Source organism: Clarias gariepinus, chromosome 12 (genome assembly GCF_024256425.1).
Source record: "Clarias gariepinus isolate MV-2021 ecotype Netherlands chromosome 12, CGAR_prim_01v2, whole genome shotgun sequence".
Lineage (NCBI taxonomy): Eukaryota > Metazoa > Chordata > Actinopteri > Siluriformes > Clariidae > Clarias > Clarias gariepinus.
The window spans coordinates 15,985,486-16,008,492 of NC_071111.1; the positions used below are offsets into that span (position 1 = coordinate 15,985,486).

The 23,007-nt window shown below is 36.7% G+C and overlaps 1 protein-coding gene across 1 annotated transcript in view; it reads left to right on the top strand.

The window, feature by feature from the left end:
* Window positions 1-11,787: 11,787 nt before the first annotated feature.
* Window positions 11,788-23,007, top strand: part of LOC128534421 (xylosyl- and glucuronyltransferase LARGE1) — a 74,099-nt gene continuing 62,879 nt past the window's right edge. The window contains exons 1-2 of the mRNA XM_053508846.1: window positions 11,788-11,971; window positions 19,522-19,727. Coding sequence (XP_053364821.1) covers window positions 19,622-19,727 — 106 coding nt within the window. The 5' untranslated portion in view covers window positions 11,788-11,971; window positions 19,522-19,621. The remainder of the gene's footprint in view (window positions 11,972-19,521; window positions 19,728-23,007) is intronic.

Genomic DNA, 23,007 nt, shown 5'->3' on the forward strand with positions numbered 1-23,007 from the left:
AGAGTTTTTATGCAACTGTTTTAAACAAGTGAGGAGCTCTAGATAGACTGCAGAAGATCTTTTAAAAGAGCTTAAATAAATTGAATGTAGATCTGAAATACCTATATTAACTCTTACTGTCCTTTCCCTGCTATCATTAAGATGTTCAAGCTCAGACACAAAGAGGGCAAGTGTTATTTATTTTGCAGTTATTGGTCATTTTACTATAGAATCTATACCGACATTTTAGGAACACAATTGTCTAGAAATCTTTGCTGAAGCATTAAGATTTGGCCTTTACAGGGAAAAGGGATCAATGGCAAACATGTTGCAGCACACCAGTGCCCCTGTGCACGAAGCAAGGCCCATAAAGATATGGTCATAAAGACCTCAACCCCACTGATGAATTGGAACGCTTACTGCATGCTTGCCCTCCCCATCCATCATCAGTGCCTGACCTCAATAACGCTTTTGTGGCTGAGTAGACACAAGTGCCCATAGTTTCTTCTAGTGGAATTTTTTTTTCTTCCCAAAATTGGACTAGAATTAGTGCAAAAAGGGTGACATTGTTTGATACTGTTTTAACATAACCACTGACGTCACACCTGCTCATATAATAATATATACTGTAATAGTCTATATATTATTAGTATACTGTAAATAGTCCCCATTGTTTTAGAATTACAGATATTACAAATATGAAGTCATACCTGCTCAAGCAATAGATACACAAGAAAGATAGATACACAAGTGAAATCATTGTTGAACTAGATATTTTTTGCATGTCAGTACAAAGTGTCTCCCACTGACAGGTTAGCCTTTGTTTTAGGCCTGACACATTATGTAAACCTGTAGTGGCTTTTTCTAAAGCTGCATATAGTGGGTACATGTAATAAAAAATAGTAACACTACAATGGTGATAAAAAAAAAAAAATGCAGCTGAACTTTTCGAAGTTGCTTACATGTCACCCACAGCACCATATTACGCAACATCAACCTTTTTGTTCTTTTTCCTGTTCTGAATTTTGTGGCTCTAATACTAACCCCCAAAACCTTCCATATTTCCATATTTAAGTTGATGAGGGCACATGACCTACTGAGTCAAATAATTGCCTTGCATCCATTTGCCTGTATCTAAAGCACCAGAATCCTTTGAAACATGACCTCAGGGCCAAACTTGAGCTTTAATCATAATCAACAAAGTAGCTGCTAAAGAATTTCAATCTTCATAGAGTAGTTAAAGACTTCAATTAAAACCATTGAACTAAATCATCTTGAGGAAGTAATCAGCTTCTGATAGACCTGTGTACCTAATTAACACAGTGACACGCAGAGGAGAAAATCTTTTGGATTTCAGACATGAGCGATCCCTTTGTTGCAGATGCTGAATTCTCTTTCTACTTTGTCTTTCAACTGGCCTTCAGTGTCTCTGTTAAAATATTACAAATATGAGTGGATAAACTATTGGGACAAGGGGAAATCGACAGTATTGACCTTGGTACTTGTCTACTATTGAATCATGAGCACCTGAAGTGAGACCAGGACCAACTGAAGACCAGCTGATGTGATGTTCAGACTCGGGGTACACCATAGTCCATTTCACTTCCACAGTCTTTGCAATATATTTTATAATAAAAAAGGCTTAATACCTCATAGACAAAATGTTGGCACTTATACTTTGTCTTTGTTTGGGTCAGTGTAATTTTTTTTATTTAGATCTCAGTATGACCTCTCCATGAAGCCACTAATAAAGTGACAGTATGGTGGACGTACAGTACTGTATGTAAATCTCACATAACATGCTAATGAACAAAAAGTATTTTTCAAGCATGTTACTGCAACCATATCTTCTGTACGAGCCAAAGTTGCAAACAAGTATTTAAAAGCTAAACCAAAAGTTGATACATTTACAAAAGTTCAAGGTACATGTGTTTGTGAACCTTACAGTACAGTATGTCTATCTTGAGGTCAGAAGCTTCTAGCTTTTTCCCCCCAAACCATTCCCTGAATCATTTTGTGCTGTTGTTAGAAATTATGGTTAGCCCAAAAGAAACTTTACCCACTGAGTCACAAGAATATCAGCAGCAAGGCTAGAAAAAAGGGCATAAATGCATCTTATTGCCCCTTTCACAGAAACCTGTGATTACTGGATTATTATTATGCAAGTTTAAGGTTCCACATTTTTCTAGCCTGCTTTCTAAACTGAAATAGGCAGCACTTAACCAATGAAGCTGTATTGATCTCTGTGTGTTTTTGTTTTCTAATCAAGGTATAGGGATGTAAATCAGCTACAAAAGCCACAAGAACAAAGATAGACATTCCCTTTCAAATGATTTGTAGGGTTTTCTAAAGTAATCCCGGATTTTTTATATTCATTGTCCAACCTCAGCAGGTTTTCTATAAACAACGGGATAAAAGACCTCATCCATTAATCATTTTTATTCATCAGCATGTTCTTCAAAGCTTTAACACGAGGTACATAAACTTAGCAAAGAGTAAGATGACAGATGGACATTTTATTAAGATTCTTCATGAAAGTCGTAGATCTTTAATAAGCCTAATCTTCTATAAAAGGTTATAATATACTACAAGTACAAAAGAACTTTTATCAAAATTTAATTACATCAAAAGAGAAATAAATGCATATAATTATATTTGGCATTATTATATTTGTTTTTAAGTTATTAAGCCGTTCATGATTTCAATTACAATTGTAGTGACTTTTATAGTAGTTACAGATGATCAACATCAACACAATGTTGCATTTTTTAAATAATAATAAAAATAATATTGTAATAATAATACTATTAAGAATCCATGATTTCATTATTATAATAATGTTTTCTAAATAAAAATAATAATAATAATAATAAATAATAATAAATTATTATTATTATTATTATTATTATTATTATTATTATTATTATTATTATTATTATCTGATAGGATTTAGGATGTGCTTATAGCATCAGGATTTCTGGTTCAGTCTTTGGTTATTGAGAGAATTCTGGAGGTTTTGTGAATGTAGTTTTCATGTCCTCATAAATTTCCTTCAGGTTTTCCTATTCTCCCAAGAACATTACTTTAAGTGGATTGTTTACATTAAATAGCACCTTGATGAGCATAAGTGTATGAATGTGTGTATGTACTTGCTGCTTCGCAACAGTCTGCCTCCTATCCAGGGTGTATTTTTGTCTCGTACACAGTGTTCTTGGGATTGGCTTTAGATCCATCACAATACTCAGCAATATAAAGCACTTAATGAAGATGAATGAGCGTATCTACAGAGAATCATTTTGTTCTTTGCTATTTTTTAAATAGGGTTCATGTTTTTAAGGGCGATGCATATACAGCATAGTGATGTGTTTGATTTCAGTTTATTATTTCCTATGACAAGCCAGAATTTTAAATATTGTGAGGTTGCATCTGGTTTATAAATTTGTCTTCCTTTATTATACCATGTCTACAGTGTAACACACTACATTAAACCAAACTGCACAAACCTTTTCCTGCAAAGCACAGGCCATATAAAACAAATGAATTGCAAGTGAGGACCTTTGTGCGTTTATTGAAGTGGCTGTAAAGATGGTGCATTGATTTGCTGTAATAAATAGATGTGCAGGAACTGGCACTCAAGCTGAGCTAAGGTGAAGAAATAAAAAAAACATGCATTTCTATAGCACTTATGATGACTTCTTGTCGGGCAATGATATTCTTAAGGGAAATTTTGTTTACAGAAATATGAGTATTACATCACTGAATGAAAATGAGGGAAACAAAATACAGTAGTAGATACAATTAATAACAGATGCAGTAAAATCTTTTACATTTAAAGAACAAAAAAATATACATAATTTTATTTGTAATTAAATATTTCGGTTTAATTAGGACTAGCTTATTTTTAAAACAGCTTATTTTTATAGTCCAAATAAAAAATATAATATCCCCAAGAATAACCGAAACATTAGTCCTGAGATCTTTCTGTGGCTTTGTACTGTGTGAGTAGACGTTTTGGTTATATATATATTTTTTTTTATTTCTTTAATATTTTTAGCTCTCCTAAACATCTAAAACATTTTTGTTAGCACGGATTGTGATTTTATTATTGATTCTACTTATTATTGATTTTATTGATTTTATTAACAGAAATGTTTTATAATGGTTCTAAAATGTCTTATGTATCTTGTTTGTTTTATTTGTCATGAGGAAATTTTACATGTGCACAGCCTCCCTTTTTATGTAAAGCAAACAGTAGCACTTCTGCCAACTGCTAGTAATGTTTTTTAAGCATAACAATTTATTGATTTACCTAAAATGTCAGTAAGAATGATTTTTAGCTTGCTGATTTCAAAATTATACTTTACAACAGCCAACCACACATCAAATGTTAGCAAAATGCCAGGTATAAACAGTACCCATATACTTTTTTAAGTTATTCATCAAGTGATCTTTTATATTATTTACTTGCTATATTAATATCGCTGGACTATCTATTTCGATTTCAGAAAAATGCATTGTGAGAACATAACATATAAGGGGTTAGATCAAAACTTGGGTTTCTACAAAAACAAAACGTTGAGAAGAACCAATAGCTTCATTTTATTCTATATTATATTCAATTCAATTCAATTCAATTTTATTTGTATAGCGCTTTTAGCAATTTTCATTGCCGCAAAGCAGCTTTACATAGTCAAAAGAATTATGAAATGTGAATTTGTATGAATCAAAATGGTCAGTTTGTCCCTGGTGAGCAAGCCGAGGGCGACAGTGGCAAGGAAAAACTCCCTGAGATGGTAAGAGGAAGAAACCTTGAGAGGAACCAGACTCAACAGGGAACCCATCCTCATTTGGGTGAAACAAAAAGCAGTAAATGATCTGCATTTATACAGTGTGTAGGGTGGGAGGCAGTTCAGCTATAATAGCTGATGTTAATTGATGTTAATATGGAGTCCAGGTAGTTATTGAAGACCCAGGTAGACTTGTAAGAAGTTCCAGTCATGAACTATCGAACTGTCAAGTCCCCAGAGAAACAGTTGCCAACACCAGTCAAGGCCAGAACCATTTTCTAGGTAGAGAGAATCATTCCCAGACACTAGACGCATCCCAGAGAGACACACGGGGCATCCATGTGACGAGATCTTCAGCCAGAAGCGGGGCACCAGGATGGGTCAGACAGGTCCGGAGGGCAGAGGGAGTCTGGATCACTGCCAGCTCAGGAACGACATGTGTAGCTCGACAGAGAGAGAGAGAAAGAGTGAAAAGGGGGGGGACAGGAGGAGAGAGGAAAAAGAAAGAGGGGGGGAAAGAGAAGAAGAGGAGAGATGGCAGTTAGGTATGGTGAGTGAGGAAGACAGCATCCAAACATACCAGTTTACCATAATACTCTACGTCCATGAGTCCCCCAGATCTGCTCCTTTACCTATGGCAAATCTATTTATAAAAATGCTCGGCTAAATAAATAGGTTTTTAGCCTGGACTTAAACACTGAGACTGTGTCTGAGTCCCGAACACTATTTGGAAGACTATTCCATAACTTTGGGGCTTTGTAAGAAAAAGCTCTGCCCCCAGCTGTATTTTTCATAATACGCGGTACTGACAAGCAGCCTGCATCCTTTGATCGAAGTAGGCGTGGCGGATCGTAAGACACTAGCAGTTCGCTCAGGTACTGCGGCGCGAGACCATTTAATGCTTTATATGTCAAGAGTAGTATTTTAAAATCAATGCGAAATTTCACAGGGAGCCAATGGAGTGAAGATAAGATAGGGGTGATGTGCTCATATCTTCTGGTTCTGGTGAGGACTCTCGCTGCTGCGTTTTGGACTAGCTGAAGCTTATTTATGCATCTAGCTGAACAACCAGACAGTAAGGCATTACAATAGTCCAACCTAGAGGTGATAAAAGCATGAACTAGTTTTTCTGCGTCGTTTAGCGACAATAAATTTCTTATTCTGGCAATATTTCTGAGGTGAAAGAATGCTATCCTGGTAATATTATCTACATGTGCTTCAAATGAAAGGCTGGAATCAATAATCACACCAAGGTCTTTCACTGTTGCATTTGATGGAACAGAAAGGCCATCTAAAGTTACGGTATGATCTAAAATTTTACTCCTAGCTGTATGCGGTCCTATGACTAGAACTTCTGTCTTATCCGGATTTAGCAGAAGGAAGTTAGTTAGCATCCAATTTCTTATGTCCTGCACACATTGCTCAATTTTAGTAAGCTGTTTTTTCTCATCAGGTTTTGCTGAGACATATAACTGTGTATCATCAGCATAACAGTGAAAACTAATACCATGCTTACGGATTATGTTGCCCAGAGGAAGCATGTAAAGGGAAAAAAGCAGTGGACCTAAAACTGAACCCTGCGGAACGCCAAACTCCACTAGAGAACATGCAGAATAATCACCATTTAAGTCTACATACTGATAACGATGGGTCAGATAGGATCTGAGCCAGGAGAGGGCTGTACCCTTAATTCCCACTACATTTTCTAATCTGTGAAGAAGAATAGCGTGATCAACAGTGTCAAAAGCTGCACTGAGGTCAAGTAATACAAGCATAGTTACACAACCCTGATCAGAGGCCAATAGAATATCATTTACTACTTTAACGAGCGCCGTCTCTGTACTGTGATGAGGCCTAAATCCTGACTGATACAGTTCATGTATGCCATTCCTATGTATATATGAGCATAGCTGCTCCGCTACTATCTTTTCCAGGATCTTAGAGATAAAGGGGAGGTTTGATATTGGTCTGTAACTGGACAGCTGACAGGGGTCGAGGTCAGGTTTCTTAATTATTGGTTTGATAACTGCTAATTTAAAAGATTTTGGAACATATCCAATGCTGAGTGAAGAATTAATTATTCTCAACAGGGGTTCTATTATTGCTGGTACTATCTGTTTAAGAAAATGTGTCGGTACAGGATCTAATATACAGGTTGATGAATTTGAAGAAGAGATGAGTGAAATTAGTTCATTCTCTTCAAGGGGAGTAAAGTATTCTAGGTTCTGGTCTGACATGGCTAGATTAACATCTGCATCAATTACATTGTTCGGTTTCAAAACCTCAATTTTATGCCTAATATTTACAATTTTATTATTAAAAAAGTTCATGAAGTCCTCACTATTGCATGATGTTGTTGTGGAGATTTCTGCAGTGGTCTTATTTCTGGTTAATTTGGCTACAGCATTAAATAAGAATCTAGGATTATTTTTATTTTCTTCTATAAGAGTGGAGAGATATGTTGATCTAGCTATACTAAGAGCTTTTCTATAGTTCAGGATGCTCTCCTTCCATGCTATTCGAAATACTAGTAATTTAGTTTGACGCCATTTACGTTCTAACTTCCGAGCGGTCTGTTTTAAAGTGCGCGTGTGATCGTTATACCAGGGAGCAAGTTTTTTATCTCTAATAATTTTTCTTTTGACTGGAGCTACATTATCTAGGGTATAGCGAAATGTCGACTCTAAATATTCAGTCGCCTGATCGAGTTCTGTGGGGTCAGACGGTGATCTAATCGAAGTTGGGAACTCTGGGAGATTACTGATAAAGCTCTGTTTGGTAGTTGATGTGAATGTACGTTTCATACGGTAGCGCGGCGCTGTGTGTACATTATTATTGTGACACACTCGCAATGAGACAAGATAGTGATCTGAGATAACTTCAGATAGTGGTATTGTGAATAAATTTCTTATACTTAATCCAAATAATATTATTAAATCTAAAGTGTGACCTGCTTTTATATTATATAACACCTTATTAAATATGTATAGAAACATTTCTTTTTTTTTTCTTTCATTTCATTTTTTTTTGGTTTAGTTTAGTTTTTAGTTAAGTTTAGTGCAGTAAGTTTGTTTTTGGTAATTTACTACCAACGTTTTTACAATGCCTTGCACAGTGTTGTTATTATTATTATTATTATTATTATTATTATTATTATATTGTTTTATATATATAATAAATATTATATTAGGTTAAGGCTTATAAATTCTTTTATACATCAATAAGCATCACTTTCACATGCTACAGGAACAGATACAGTAGTTCTTAAATTCCTGACTAAATGTTTGCAGTCAGTGGCATTCAAAGGAGTCAACATAGTGAATATTAGTAAGGCTGTTTGTATACCTTTGAAACAGTTATTAAAATGTCATTATTTAAAGCGGATCATGCAGAAATAGAGAGATTATGTGTGTACAGGATGTTTCTGTTGTAGATAGGAGTTTAAATAAAAGCCTACAGATGGTGAGGCATCTGTGATACCTATTACACTAAACTCTGTGAAGGGTTTTAAATTATGCCCATGTTATGTTTATAGAAAGTAGGTGTGCAAACCTAACCTGCATTATTATTTTTTTTAATGTAATAAAATGGTATCCAGGGGCAAGGCCTAATCACTGGGACGCTTTAACAAAATGATGTTTGACAGTGAGTGCTGGGATGAAAAGCCAACAAATAGAAATCAATAATCATAAATCCAAAAGAGAGTCTGGGATTATAACAAGTAATGACTACAGTGGATCCACATGAAGTATTGAGACACTAAAGGGAAAACAAGAGAGAAAAAATGAGAAGCCACAGTCAGAACAATCAGAAACAACAGCGAACAGGATTATAAATGTACAGGCTAATAAGACAAAATAAGGCTAATGATGACGAACGGGTACAAGCCCAAATCAGTTAGTATGTGCTTAGAGCAGAGCTGGGCTATCACTCAGTGTCAAAGATGAATTTTGTATCATTATATTTTACAACATCCAGTACTGTATACATGAAGTGCAGAAATGCAGGGGACAAGAAAAAAAATCATCTGATCATTGTGGGTCTTAGTGCAAATGCAACTGCACACAAAAAACATGCAAACATAAAAAACTTTTTTTTTTTACCATGCAATTATTTATTTAACAAATAAAAAATGGTCAATGCAAAAATACCCGCATAATTCAATAGCTTGATCCATCTTTAGCAGCAATATCTCAAAGTAATTATTTCCTGGCCCTCTCCAATCACTGGCTCATTCTTCTTTACAACATTGCTTCAGTTCATTAAGGGTTTTGCGCATTCGCTAATGCACAGCCCTCTCTTAAGGTCCCACCACAGCATTTCAGTTGGTTTGAGGTCCTGTAGATTTCCTGGTGTGCCTCGGTTCAATGTCCTGTTGCATGACCCAATTGTGAGCAATATTTAGCTGTGGGACAGATGGCCACTCATTTGTCTCTAGAATATTCTGGTATACATAGAAGTTCATGGTTAATTCAATGACTGCAGGATGCCCAGGTCCTATGGCTGTAAAACAAGCCCAAACCATCACTTCTCCACCACTATGCTTGACACTGGGTATCAGGTGTTTCTGCTTACATACTATTTGTTTTTTTCCAAACATGGTGCTGGGCATTAAGGCCAAATAACTCCATTTTGATCTCACCTGTCCATAGAAAATTTATTCAGATGCAGTTTAACCTCTTCTGTATAAAAAAAACACAAAACCTTAATCATGCTTTCTTCTAGCAACCCCTTCTTCTCTGTAACTCATACACACATGTACGTGGATTTTCACTGACTGTAACAAAACAGGACATTAATACTTATCTGTATTAATAATATGATAAGTGCAATACTACTTCCTAATAAAATATGTAATACAAGATTACATATGATTTGGGTTTTTTTATGTAATTCTCTGAGCATTAGATTGATGTGCAGCAACAGTTGCTTTTCTAAGACCATTGCTTATGTCTTCTCTATGTCTATCTCTTGGCATTGTGTAACATACATCCGAATGCTCCAGCAGAGGTCTACACACCTGCTGATGATCAATTAATCAAGGCCTGATTAGCAGCATCTGGCTGCAACTTGTCTTCTTAAATCCTGTGTAAGCAGTAAGGTGTACTTACTACATTCAACATTTTCATTATGACTTTCATCATGCACAGTTTCTGCTTTGGTATTTCTTATAACCAAGAGGCTAGGATCTGCCACTCACTGATGTCACACACTGATGTCACACACTGTTGCATGCCCTCATGCTGCTGAGGACAAGGCTGATAAGGAGATTTTATACATCAGAAGCATTAGTGCTGTCTACCCAACCTGGCCAACTGTTGTTAAGTGTTAATAGTCAGACACTGACAGTCAGACATTGAGACAAAACTCCTTTATAACAGCAGACTGATAACATTAGATTTGGGTGCACTACTGCGAAAGCATTTAAAAGTCATGTTACAGGAGAGGTCTGTAAATCTTTTTATTATAAATGACTGCCAGCAGGACCATGTTTTTGATTAAGCTGTAGAAGAGGATTTTGAGTAAGATGCTCCTTATATTGCTCAATCTGTACATTTAAAATGCCTTCAGATTTAGTTGTTCTGTCTTGCACTAGGTAGCACAGTGGTGCAATGGTCGGGTTTATTCTAGCTATGGAGTCCTCAGTTTGATCCTCCACTTCAGTTAGTGTCTGTATGATTTTTTTACAGCCTCTCCCCCTGTCCACATGGGTGTTCTTGAGATTGGTTCAGATAAATTGCCCCTAGCTGGGATCCACCCTCTGTGATCCTGCCCAAGATGAAGTGGTGACAATCAGTGCGTAAGTAAAGGTGTTTGAGCACTTTCTGACTTTTTTTTTGTTGCTGAAACTGCATTGCTCTGACATTTTTAGATAAAAAAAAAAGCCTGTTGTTATCAATGTAAATGAATCCACTAAAAAATATAGGAGTTTGTTAAAGTGCAATTTTTAGACTTTAATGGAGGATGTGCTCCAGTAAAAGGGATCTAGCAGTACCCATGTCAGGGGGCATCTTATTTTAGATATATGCTACTGAAAAAAAAAGTTACTTTTTTTAGCAGTAGTAGGCAAAAGTGTTGATTAATTATTTACAAATATATATCTATCGATATACTCTCAAAATTTTAATTTGTAATTACAGTCTTATGGCAAGCTTGTACTGCTGCTGTCATACCTACATGCCATATCTTGAAAGTGATTTAACCACAATTCCAATAATAAAAAAAAAGAGATAAAAAAAAGTGTCGCCTTGCACCTACAGGGTCTGAATTTGATTCCCGCCTCGGGACTGTGTGCATGGAGTTTGCATGTTCTCCCCGTGCTTGGTGGGTTTCCTTCTGGTACTCCGGTTTCCTCCCACAGCCGAAAGACATGCAGAATAGACTAATTAGCATTCCCAAATTGCACATAGTGTGTGAATGAGCGTTTGTGTGTGTCTCTGTCTGTGTTTGTGCCTTGAGATGGATTGGCACACTGTCCGGGGTGTCTTAACCTCCTGGGATAGGCGCTAGGGTCCCCCGTGACTCTGTATAAAAGATAAAGCAGTGTAGACAATGAGTGAGTAAGTGTAACTTTATATTTTAAGATTTTACATTCTTTTTCTATTGCAATTTGTCTTTTCTTGCCTTTTTATTCTATTTAATATTTTTCTTTTAATGTTACAAAAAGTCATAAAATGTATAGTTGTATATGTGACAAATAAAACTTGAATTTGAAATCAATTTTTAATTTGAGATTTGAGTCAAATTAGATACACTGAGCATTAAAATAGTGTGAATCCGAAAGGCCTGAATGATGAGATATTAAAAAAAGAAAGAAAGAAAGAAAGAAAGAAACCCACATAAAATGTCTAATTTTGTGCCAGGTGCAGATGGGCTTCCTCAGAGAACAGTAAGTGTGTATGAGGACACAGGGATGTGCATGTGCAGAGCCTGATCCCAGTGTTTTTCCAGGTTTTGGAGGAAGCAGCCTGGAGGGAGGGGAAGGGGGAGAAGGGATGCGGATTGTGATGTGGCTATTGGACAGTTCAGTTAGCAGAATTGGACCAATCTACCTAGTAGTAAAGGATCTGTGGAAGTACAACGCAAAATTACCGCAATCGAGGATTTTATTATTTGTTTTGCACGCGGATCGTGGATGATGAGCGCTGCTCTTCCCCAAGGCTGCGTTTTATACCAAACTCGAAGGTAGCGCAGTGTTTACAACGGTAAGCAAAACATTAGAGCAGACAATGGCTCTGATAGCTTTTGACAGCTGAGCAAAACACATTTCAGAAATTGTCCTGATGGGTTTTCTTTTTCCCGCTCTGTGTAGCGATCAGAGGAGTCACACATGCCGGAAGCATGAGATACCATCAAATCCTTTCTTTATTCTGTTAGCTTGTTATGCTAGCTGAGCAAGGCAACAGTAACACGCTGTCGTGGTGTTGCACAAAGAATATCGCATTTGTTTAATTGGTCGGTTTGCTTTAATAATACGCGTGGAAAGGTAAAATATGGAAAGCTAATAGTGTCAAAAGAGTCAGAACGAAACACAGTGACTGCAAATGAAGCGTGGGATTTTTTGACTATGCGCTCAACGACGTCACTTCCGGTCGCGTTAAAAACTGCAGCGCGTGAACGAGGAAGGTTCATGGTTTACTCCAACAACATACATCTTGTTTATTGTCACATTTCTTATTCTATTCTTTTTTTTTCTGGGATAATGACTTCAAATAGGCATTATGTATTGATTTATTTTATTGTTTTTGTGAGCCTTGCCCATTTGTGTAGAATAAGTGACAACAAATCTTTACCAGTTTAGTGAAAAGAGTGAGCCTTTATTTCCTGACAGGACGTACAGTGTATAGACACAAGTATTTGGCAAAACCTGCATTGACATTGTATCCAAATTCCCATACTCCATCAACATGGAGTTGGTCCCTCTTTTGCAGCTATAACAGCTTCCACTCTTCCACAAGAAGTGTTTCTGTAGGAACTCGTGCTCATTCACTCTGTAGAGCATTTATGAGGTCAGGCGCTGATGTTGGACGAGAAGGCCTGGCATCATCCAACTCTGTCCCAGTTCACCCCAAAGGTGATTAATGAGGTTAAGGTCAGAGATCCGTGCCACACCAAACTCATTAAACTATGTCTTTAGTCCTTGCTTTGTGCACTGGGGCACAGTCATGTTGGAATAGAAAAGGCATTCCCCAAACTGTTGCCACAAAGTTGGAAGCATAGCATTGTCCAAGATGTCTTGTTAGGCTGAAGCATTAAGATTGCCCTTCACTGGGGGTAAAGGGCCTGATTTGCAATTTCCAGTGCAAATCAGGCCCTTTGAATTATTCAAAGATTTAAAGCAAGCAAAATGCTTCAAGCATCCTGCTTGACTTCTGTTCTTCTTTTGTAAATGACTAAATAAAAAGAGGATATGTGGCATCCTCTTATGTCCCCACTAAAAATAAGTTGACTATAAACATAATATTGTATCTGGAGCTGCCATGTTGGCTTATTCAGCCTGTTACTTTGATATACAGTACATATATCCATCTATCTAGGAACCTCTGTAATCCAATTATGGACCGTGGAGGCCAATGATGATTACCGTTGTATTTATTTCCATGTTTACAACCGTGGTAAGACCTACAGTATGGTCAAAATTCACACACTACGGGAAATTTGGGAACGGCAATTAGCCTAATCTGCATGTCTTGGGTCTGTGAGAGGAAACCAGAGGTTTGGAGAAAACCCACCAAACTCCAGAGGACATGCGACCCACATAGACCCCAAGAAGGGGAAGGGCAAGGCCACAGTGATAACCATTAAGCCACTGTTCTGCCGATATACATTATGTGTATACATGTCTGTAATATTGGCACTGGCATGATGGCTTTTAATCAAATATGAGTTAACAGTCCTAAATAATATTATATAATTTCAAGGTTACCTATTCTAAAAAAGTAGATTTTTAGTCATTTTCAGATATACAATGTGGTGAAAAAGTGAGAAAAAAAACATTCCCTGCTTCTTTTTCTTTTTTTTCTCTGTTTGTATTGGTAAGGGCTTAAACAACCCAATTAGATTTTTTTTCTCTAATGTGACCTCATATCAGGGAACCCCCCCCCCCCCCCCCCCCAGCTTGCATCTCATGTCTGCTGCTCTCTGGCTGAGAGTGGCTCTGCAATAGCTAATTTTACTTAGACACTAAAATATCACACTCAGAGGAGGAGTGAAACTCAAATAAAGAAACTCAAATATAGTAAGGTGTAACATGAGTACTGTATATAGATTTTTTTGACCATTAAGATTGTATAAAAGTTGTATAAAACCTGCAGCTTCCATATTTACTCCTTACGGTTTACAGGCCAGTCTTACAATTACCAATACATTGGCAAAGTTGATGTATTGTCCAGAGGCCAGTGTGGCATCTACATACAGTACCAGTTACTATCTAAGTTTGGACCCACCTTCTAATTCAATGTTTTTGTTTAGTGATTCATTCAATACATTTTCGAACAATACTGGAGATTACAAAGTTATGTGCTGTTTTTAAGACACGAAAGTCAGTTGTTCTGGAAAAGTTCTTGCAAGAACAATATTGCCAAGAGCATTTGCAAAACCCATCAAGGACCATGATGAAACTGGCTCTCGTAAACAAATTTTCAGGAAAACAAGACCAAAACTTACCTCTGCTACAGAAAAGAAGTTCATTTAGAGTAACCAGCCTCAGAAATCACCTATTAACAAACAGCACCTTGGATCAGAGCAGTTATGAAGTCTTTACAGAGCATGAGTAGCGGGCAAATCTCAACATTAACTGTTCAAAAGAAATTATTGCATATTTTGGACGCCTTAAGCCATACTAGGTAAGACCATTGAATCTAACAGTGTGTCTAAACTTTTAAGTGGCAGTGTATATAGTCTATGGAAATGATGCCTCACAGTGTTATGACCCGTAAATTCTGAACCCCAGCTTTAATGTATCTGGATCCATGGAGACTGAAGTATGTTTATATGAAAATTTTTATAACTTATCTCCTTATGGGTCATTGATGGATAAGACTTTTTAATAGGCCAATTTTAAAATACTAAAAATATGGATATGTTTGGCCATTTTCTAAACATTTGGAATGTAGTGTACACATGCCTTTATAAAGAAAAGTAAAAAAATTGTCATTTTAGTGTTTTTACACCTAAGTTAATAAAACAAAGCCTTAAAAAAGTCATCTGGGGCGACCGTAATATATCTCAGAATTCACATTTTTATGTATCATTAAGACTAGTTGAACTCATATCAGTAAGTAGATAAACTGATGAAGAAAGATAAACTTTAGTGCCCTTTCATTTTATGAAAACATTATTTCACAAGTTTATTCTATAATATCAGAGTCTCCTTCATTATCCAGTTAAAATAAATGTTTATCCCTATAAAAGGAATGGAAAATGGCTGAATTTAGAAAAAAAAAGATAAAATATACAAATAATTATACTTAAACAATTAACTCTATATATATAATTGATGTATAGAATATAAAAACTACAAATAAAGGACATATATCTATCATTTAAAACATTTAGCAGTGGTCGCCCCACATGATACTCGGTCGCCCCATATGATGTTTTCAAGTTTACTCAAGTATAACAGGCTAACAGTTAGCCTCAGAAACCAAACAAGCTTCTTCTAGTGACAAAGCACTATCAAATTAGTCATCAAAATATAGATTTGTGGAAAAAAATTATAATTTACAGTTTTGGGGTGGTCGCCCCACATGATGACCAAAAGTAACTACGACATCACAGCCGTTAAAAAACAGCTTTTTCTTACTATATGAGAGAGACTGATTTACCTTACAGTTGTTTCCAGGGGGTCTTCACTTGTGTCTGGCTGATGCAGTATCCCATCCTTGAGATGTTTTTTAAAATAAAGGTCCCAAAATTGTGGTTTGTTGATGGTCGCCCCGGATGAAATGGATAGAATCAACATAATTCGGACAACATTCGTTTGTATATCATGATAGAAATATATAAGCAAATGCTTTATAGTTTTGTCAATGGATATAAAACATGTTTAAAATTATGCCAACTAGGAAAAGAGATATATTTAAGTTCATTTAAAGTGTTTTTAAAACAGTTGTCCTAACTAAAGTCAAGGCCGGACGGTCGCCCCATATGGTGTTTTGGCACTTCGGATAGCAGAAAAATGATGAAAAACTTTAAAATTCGGAGAAGTTAGAGTGGTTTAGTAGGTAAAGAAGGTATAACAAGTAGATGAGAAATTTTTATGTATTATTTAGTTTTTTCTGCAAAATAAAATTAACCTGGACAGAAAAAGGGGGCGTCACGTTACTGACCCTTATACACCATCTAGGCATGTATCCTATGGCAAGACATATCAGGTCAGAACAGCAAAAGCTGAGGAGAATTACATAATTCCACAGGTGATATACCCAGTAGCAGTCTACTGCTTTGTGCTTTCGGAAGGATGTCTAACATCAAACATGTTTACAGTATTTATTCATACTATAATGCGCACAGCAGGCCTGATTTCAGGCACAAACAGAATCGAAGTTGCAAAGCTCTGTGTTCAGAATATTCCTATGTTCGTGTCAGTGTCTCTGTCTGTTTCCCAATTCTTTGTGAACAGCAGACATTTTTATCCAGATAGATTTAAATGTAAAGAAAAAGACCAGTGATCTGTAAAACAAACTGAGTTAATAATACAAGTACTGCAAGAAGCAAGAACGAGACAGTTGTTGGAAGAATTCTTACTATAGAAGGCTGACACCACACGCATGCAGAACACAACTTAATAAATAGTATGAATAAGTAGAAGTACCCAGACACTTGTTACAAAGTTGAACAAAGCTGAATACGAGTCAATTGAGACTGACTTAGACACTTCCACTCCGAGCAAGTGATCCAGAGAGATAAGAACCTGCATATTTACCAAGGTATTTCTTGAATGTAATAAAGGAATTTCTTTTGTATATAGCTCTGTCGTGGAATAACACAAGAGTGTTGACTGTATTACAAGGGAACTTTCCTAGGATTCATTTAATGTTTCAAAGTTCCTGCAACACAATGAGGTAGTGTCAGGTGAGCCCCAGCTGATGTGATACACGGGTCAGTGAACTCATAGTGCCAGTCCCAAGCCTGGATAAAATGGGGGGGGGGGGCGGTTCTGTTAGGAAGGGCACCTGGTGTATAAGTGAAAAACTGTGAATTAATATAATTAACATACAGACAATCCTTGAAAACACAATTGACAACTGAAATCATGTGGTCAAGTGCTAAAACCAAATAACTGGATTTTCCTAGGAGCCGTTTGATGACATTAGTCATTACATGCGTTAAGCTCCTATTTAGGCACGTTTGGCTCAGTGCGTATACATTGTATACAGTACGATGTGTATTTAAAAAAGCTCATGCTTGCACTCATGTAGGAGGTCGCTGTTTCTGCTTGCAAAAGTTATAGATGCTATTATCTTTCCCAAGGCTTGCTTTAAACGATCCGAGATGTCGCCATAAACAAGCAGACTAATGTATTGATTTTCCTGTAGAAGTCATTTGATGTTATCAGTTTGCAATCTTGCAACAATAATCCAGGCATGATGTCTTTATTGCCAATGGATTTTTGTGTGAAATGGCACTTAATTGCCTGGTGCTCAATGATTGACTGTAAATGGAGACTGACTCCTGACCTTTGAGAGAGATTTTCTCAGATGAAAGCGGCACTTTAAAATAATCCTTTGACAATTTTGCTACCGGTGTATGCGGTGACGTGGCAGTAGAAGGATTGTTAGCAAAAGTGCTTCTTTATCAATATTGGACCAATATATGGGCGAGCATAACCATCAAAAACAGACGTTGAATTGCCTTGAAGATTTGCTTGACAGGCTTGATGTATTAAACTGCTCGTTTTTGCCTTAGTTCACATGGTGGCTTGGGTCCCTTTACCTAGTGCAAGTGAATATACACCTGTTGTTCAATGTTGTTCTAATTACAATGTAATTCCTGAGATCCTGTTTACCCATAAACCCTCCTTCTTTGTGCTACTATGCGGATACGCGACATGCATCTACTGTATGTAGTACTGTATAAACTAGCTTTATGCCATTTAGTAAATATGAGGTAAATAGGTAAGTTAGTTTAACTGTTTGTTCAAAATGGTGACTTTAAGATACAGAATAGTTATCTAGACCTATTGGTCCTGTAGCAGCACAGCAAGAAAGACAGAGCTGGTCACAGTTTCTCACTTACACTGACACTATTTTAGTTTGCCAAGCAGTAAGACTTTTCAGGTAAAATAAGGACTGGTGATGTTGCCATGGTGACAGACTGTCACACTATCTAAAAAGAATGTGACAGTTTTATAGATCTAAGGAACTTAGAATGTAGAATGCAAGGGTGAAGCAAAACTAAACGCATTCACAAATACACAGATTTATATTCAATATTTTCTATATAAGGTATTATATATTGCATAATGATATACTGTGATAAGCAAATATAAAATAGTTAGACCAACAGCTTTATCTAGGCTATTTTCACGCGTTTGTACTTTAAATGAAGTCACACTGAATATTCTGATTATATACAAGTGAGAATGATCACTATTCAGACAACATCTGATAGGAGTCTAGGGTACTGTCAGTATATTGCTGCGTAAACAGACTGTTGTACTGCTGCACTCAGCCTCTTTTGGAAGTCACAATTTACCAGTTCGAATTGCAACGTGGTTGAAGTCGCCGCTTCCGACAGAAGAAGAAAAATAAAAGAATGCCTTAGTGGAAATCTTTTGCCAGCAACAAGGAAGCCTGGTAGCTATGATGAGTGATGTATTGTATATTTCCCATATACACGTATATGTATGTTTCCATAGACAATAAACTTTTAAACATTTGTCTTTTGAACATTTGGTTAATCTAGTTTAGGCCATTGGCTGGTAAATTAACCCAGGCTTTTTGCATGGCAGGTGAGAAGCCTGCCCTAATAACATGAATATTATGAATAATACATTTTGATTAAATATAATGCATTTTAAAAGTCCAATTATAATTCACCTATAAGTCCCCCGAGTGGCGGAGTGGTAAAGTGCTCGCCCTATTATTTTCGGAGATCACTTCGATTCCCAGGTGATGCTGTAGCCTGTTGCAGCCGGAAGCCTAAAGAGAGCTGATTGGCCGAGCTTCCTCGGCCAATTAGTTTATTAAAAAAATAATAAACTAAAATCACATATATACAGTAATCATCACTCTAATAGCACACAGAATTTAAAAAAAGAAATAACCTTAGTATTGGTCCATTATTTACTCTCATTTCTTTCCCTCATTTCTTTCTTTCTTTTAAAGCCACACATTCATTTTCTTTAATTCCTTTTCTTCTCTTCCATCATTTCAATGGCCTTGGTGTTAGTCACCCTTCAAAACCAGAGTACAACACAGAAGACAGATTGTGCTTGTAAAGCCCGTTTACCTGCAGTTAAACTCAGCCAGGATATTGTACTCTGACAGTAATATGGATCACTTATTCGCATTGAAAGACCCATCTCACAGATGTATGGAACAGCTGAGTCAAGCCCCAAATAATTTCTTTTACCTTTATATGCTGCCTACACTCGTGCTTTCTGTGTTGTTCCCCACAAGTCAAATGAATTGCTCACAAAGAGAGAAAATTAGCGTATGTGCATCATATTCAAAAAGACATGCCTGTTGGCAAAAAATGTCAGATTGACATTCATCAGGTTTTTTTCTGTGTTTCCTTTATTTCTTTGTAGACAATGCAATGTGCAACCTGGTGAACATTTACGGCCTACACAGAGGTCTTTCAGCCTCCTGAACGCCCATCGACCCCCCCCCCCTTTCTGGCACCGGAGGATGCTGGGAATGTGTCGTGGGCGCAGGAAGTTCCTGGCTGCATCTGTCGCCTTGCTTTTTATTCCAGCGCTCACCTGGTTATATCTTTCTGCTGCAAACTTCACAGGTAGGAAACTAAACTAATACTAATACTAAGCATGGTTTTGCCACAAAAAAAATTTATTCCAACAAAGGAAGACTGCAGAGAATGTAGTCACTAGAAGGAAAATGAAATGGATGATTTAGTGGACGTTTGGTGTAATGGGTTTATCCTAGCAAAACTGGAGGGAATCGACAGAAATAGAGCAGTGTTTGAGATCATTATAAAGAAAATGACAAAATATGGCCATCCAAAAGTAAGAGCCAAGTAAGTTTAAGGAGGCAAAACGTAAGCAAGGACAAAGTGATATACTCAAGAGTGCAGTTTCAGAGGACAGACACGCCAGACATTAGAGTCAGATTAAAGTCAATTATTGTAATCATGAACGTGGACTGCCGTAACATGCGAATCCGATCTGAGCAAAAACATTGAAACTAAACAATGTGGCTTGTAATGTGAAGATGGCCTAATACTAATTCTCCTCAAATGCAAGGCAGGGGAAGTCGAGAGGGGGTCTCAGCATGACAACAGCAGAGAAGCAGCAGAAATCATTTTCATTCACTTTCATTAATTGCAATTTGCTTCGGAGTTAAATTTCTTTTAGAAAAATTTTACGTTGCGTCATTTGCTTCACAAGCCATTAATTAGGTATATAATTGGCTTTACCTGCTGCTAGGTAAAAGTAGCCCAGTATTGATTTACTCTCAGTACTGTCAATAAAAAGGCGTCCGAGAGAGGAAACATCGTTTTGAGTCATTTATTTTCCGGCCCACAGTGGTAATGAAACAACGGCTATCATGTTTTTTTTTTTTTTATATAAAATAAGTGTAACCATAGGATTGCATGACAATAATAATAGCAGAAAATTATGCAGAATGATGCATTTGAAGAATAATAGTTTAAAGGTTTTTAAAGCCTGGATTATTTTTGCCTCTGCCTAAAATGCAAAAATGTGCTTTTGTCATATTGATTGCTATAAACACAAGACGCCGCAGAAATAATCCAGTAAATCACATTATAGGGACGCTTCAGTTGTCTAAGCGATTTTTTTTCTCTTTTACTCGTGCACAAACTCTTCTGCGGTCCTTGAAACACCGCTGTGTCCTCTGTCTTAATGTAGCTCTTTCACCTCATTGGGAAAGGACATGAAAGTTCATCACAGACTCATTTCGGCTGTTTATTTTCCCGCTATGATGAATTGAGTCACTGCACCCTGGTTCAAATTGATTACTTCCTCCAAATGATTTAGTCCAGTAGGTTTTAATGACTTTGTGGCCCAAAGAGAAATTTCTCTGCCACTACATTATTAGTTATGTGAATTATTTATTAAGCACCTGATTTTGGTTCAGTGAACTTGAACGTCTTAAATAGTGCTCTGTGTAATGGCCACAACTTCAGACTTGTGAAATGACTTTCACAGCATCCCACTATTGGCGTGGGAGTTTTAAATGTCTTTAGAATTTATTTTAAGTGAAATGGACAATGATTTAAAGTTAAAATGCACTGAAACACTTTTAATTACTAGAATGATTCTCATCAGAGGTTCTATAAGTCTCTGGGATGACTTCTTAAAGATATTCCTTCAGGTGGTGTTTTGATGTTGGAGGTCAGGAGCAGGGTTTAATCCAAAGTGTTGATCTAAAGTCCAAAAATATCCCTTGTATAAGAAGTTTGAGCAATATCACACGGGAGCGAGTGCTGTTGTACCGAATATCAGCATAGCTTTGATGTGGTCGTAGGCGCTGCCTGAGTGATAAGGATTTCATAGCCGTGCTAATATTCAGCACAGCAGCACAACCTTGAGTGACATAATATTGCAACCGACAGTTAGCATATTTAGCGTAATGTTAGAACACCTGGCACATGGACTGATACATATGGTTAAATGTCCCAGTGGTGTTACTGTACACTCTATATCACCACTCGGAACGCCTCTCGCCTAATCAGATTACTCAGTGGAATCTAACTGTTGTGCGATAGAAGCATAATTTTATGTTCAACCAACAATTAGTTTATGTTGTTATGTATTGATTTAACCATTCAGTGAGCACTTGCGCCCTGTTTATGGGGCAGAGACATCCCTGAAAAGTCCACACTCATTAAGATAGAAATGTTTCATCATAGGACTAAGGGGATCAGTCAGAATACCTAAAGCAGCAAAAAAGCCAAGAGCACAACAAGGATATCACTGTCTAAAACGTGCAGCAATTTTGTGATTCTAATCATTAAACCAATTTTTTTTTTAATTACATCAAAACGTCAGTTAAAACAAGTTACAAGGTTTCCGAAAGTATATAGCATAATGAGAGAACATTCATTGGTCATTGCTAATATTTGACAAATTCCTTAGAAACTTTGTCATAAGAATTGGCATTGGGACTAAATTGATACACATCATCAGTGTAATGCTGCAGTAATTACACCATGTTCTGGATCAACTTCATGTCTGAGCTTATTAGTTTTCATAAAATCAAATGTTGAGGCACATTGCAGTAATTGTTTATTATCACAAACGTGTGTGTGCGTGTGTAAAGCAAAAGAAAGTCTTATTAGAGAGGTTAAAGATCTATTTTTTCTCTCCTTCTCTCACCTTCACACACACACACACACACACACTCTCTTTCTCTTTAATGGAAACACTGCTCTGTTGCGATTCTTTTCAAAGTGCAGATTAACTTGTTGTATTTTTACTTTACAGCAGTGATTCTGTTAGTGTGCGCTGACGCAAGTGTCATTAGAGATGTTCCTTGTTAATTTTTTTCAATAAAACAGTCTTTCTGTTAGTGTGTGTGTGTGTCTGTTGGAAGCCTCAAATAAGAGAGGAAGAAGCATTACTGTGTAAGACGAGAAGAGGAAGAGGGGAGGGTCTGATTCCTCCTCTTCTCTTACTTTAGCTTCACATACATACACACACACACAACACACACACACACGCACAGTGCCTGCGCGCATAAACGGAAAGACTTCTATCGGGATTTATTTTTACTTTTTTTATGTCTTTATTTAAATTTATTTTTATGTATTTATTTTTTGGTTTACGAGTGTTTTAAAATATGTGCTCACTTCTGGAACAAATTATGTTCATAATCCAAGGTTTTACTGTATGTAAGGATTTCTGGATCCACATTCAAAAGTGGCATAGGCAGTCATACAAGTTTTGGTTTCTGTAAGCTTTTCTTTTATCACAGCAACATTGTGTTCTTAAAAATGCATGTTTATAAATGAATGAACTCCCAGCAATCAATGTCTAAGAACAAAACATCACATAACCTGCCTTATTTCATAAATTCCTGTTATAATACCGTCT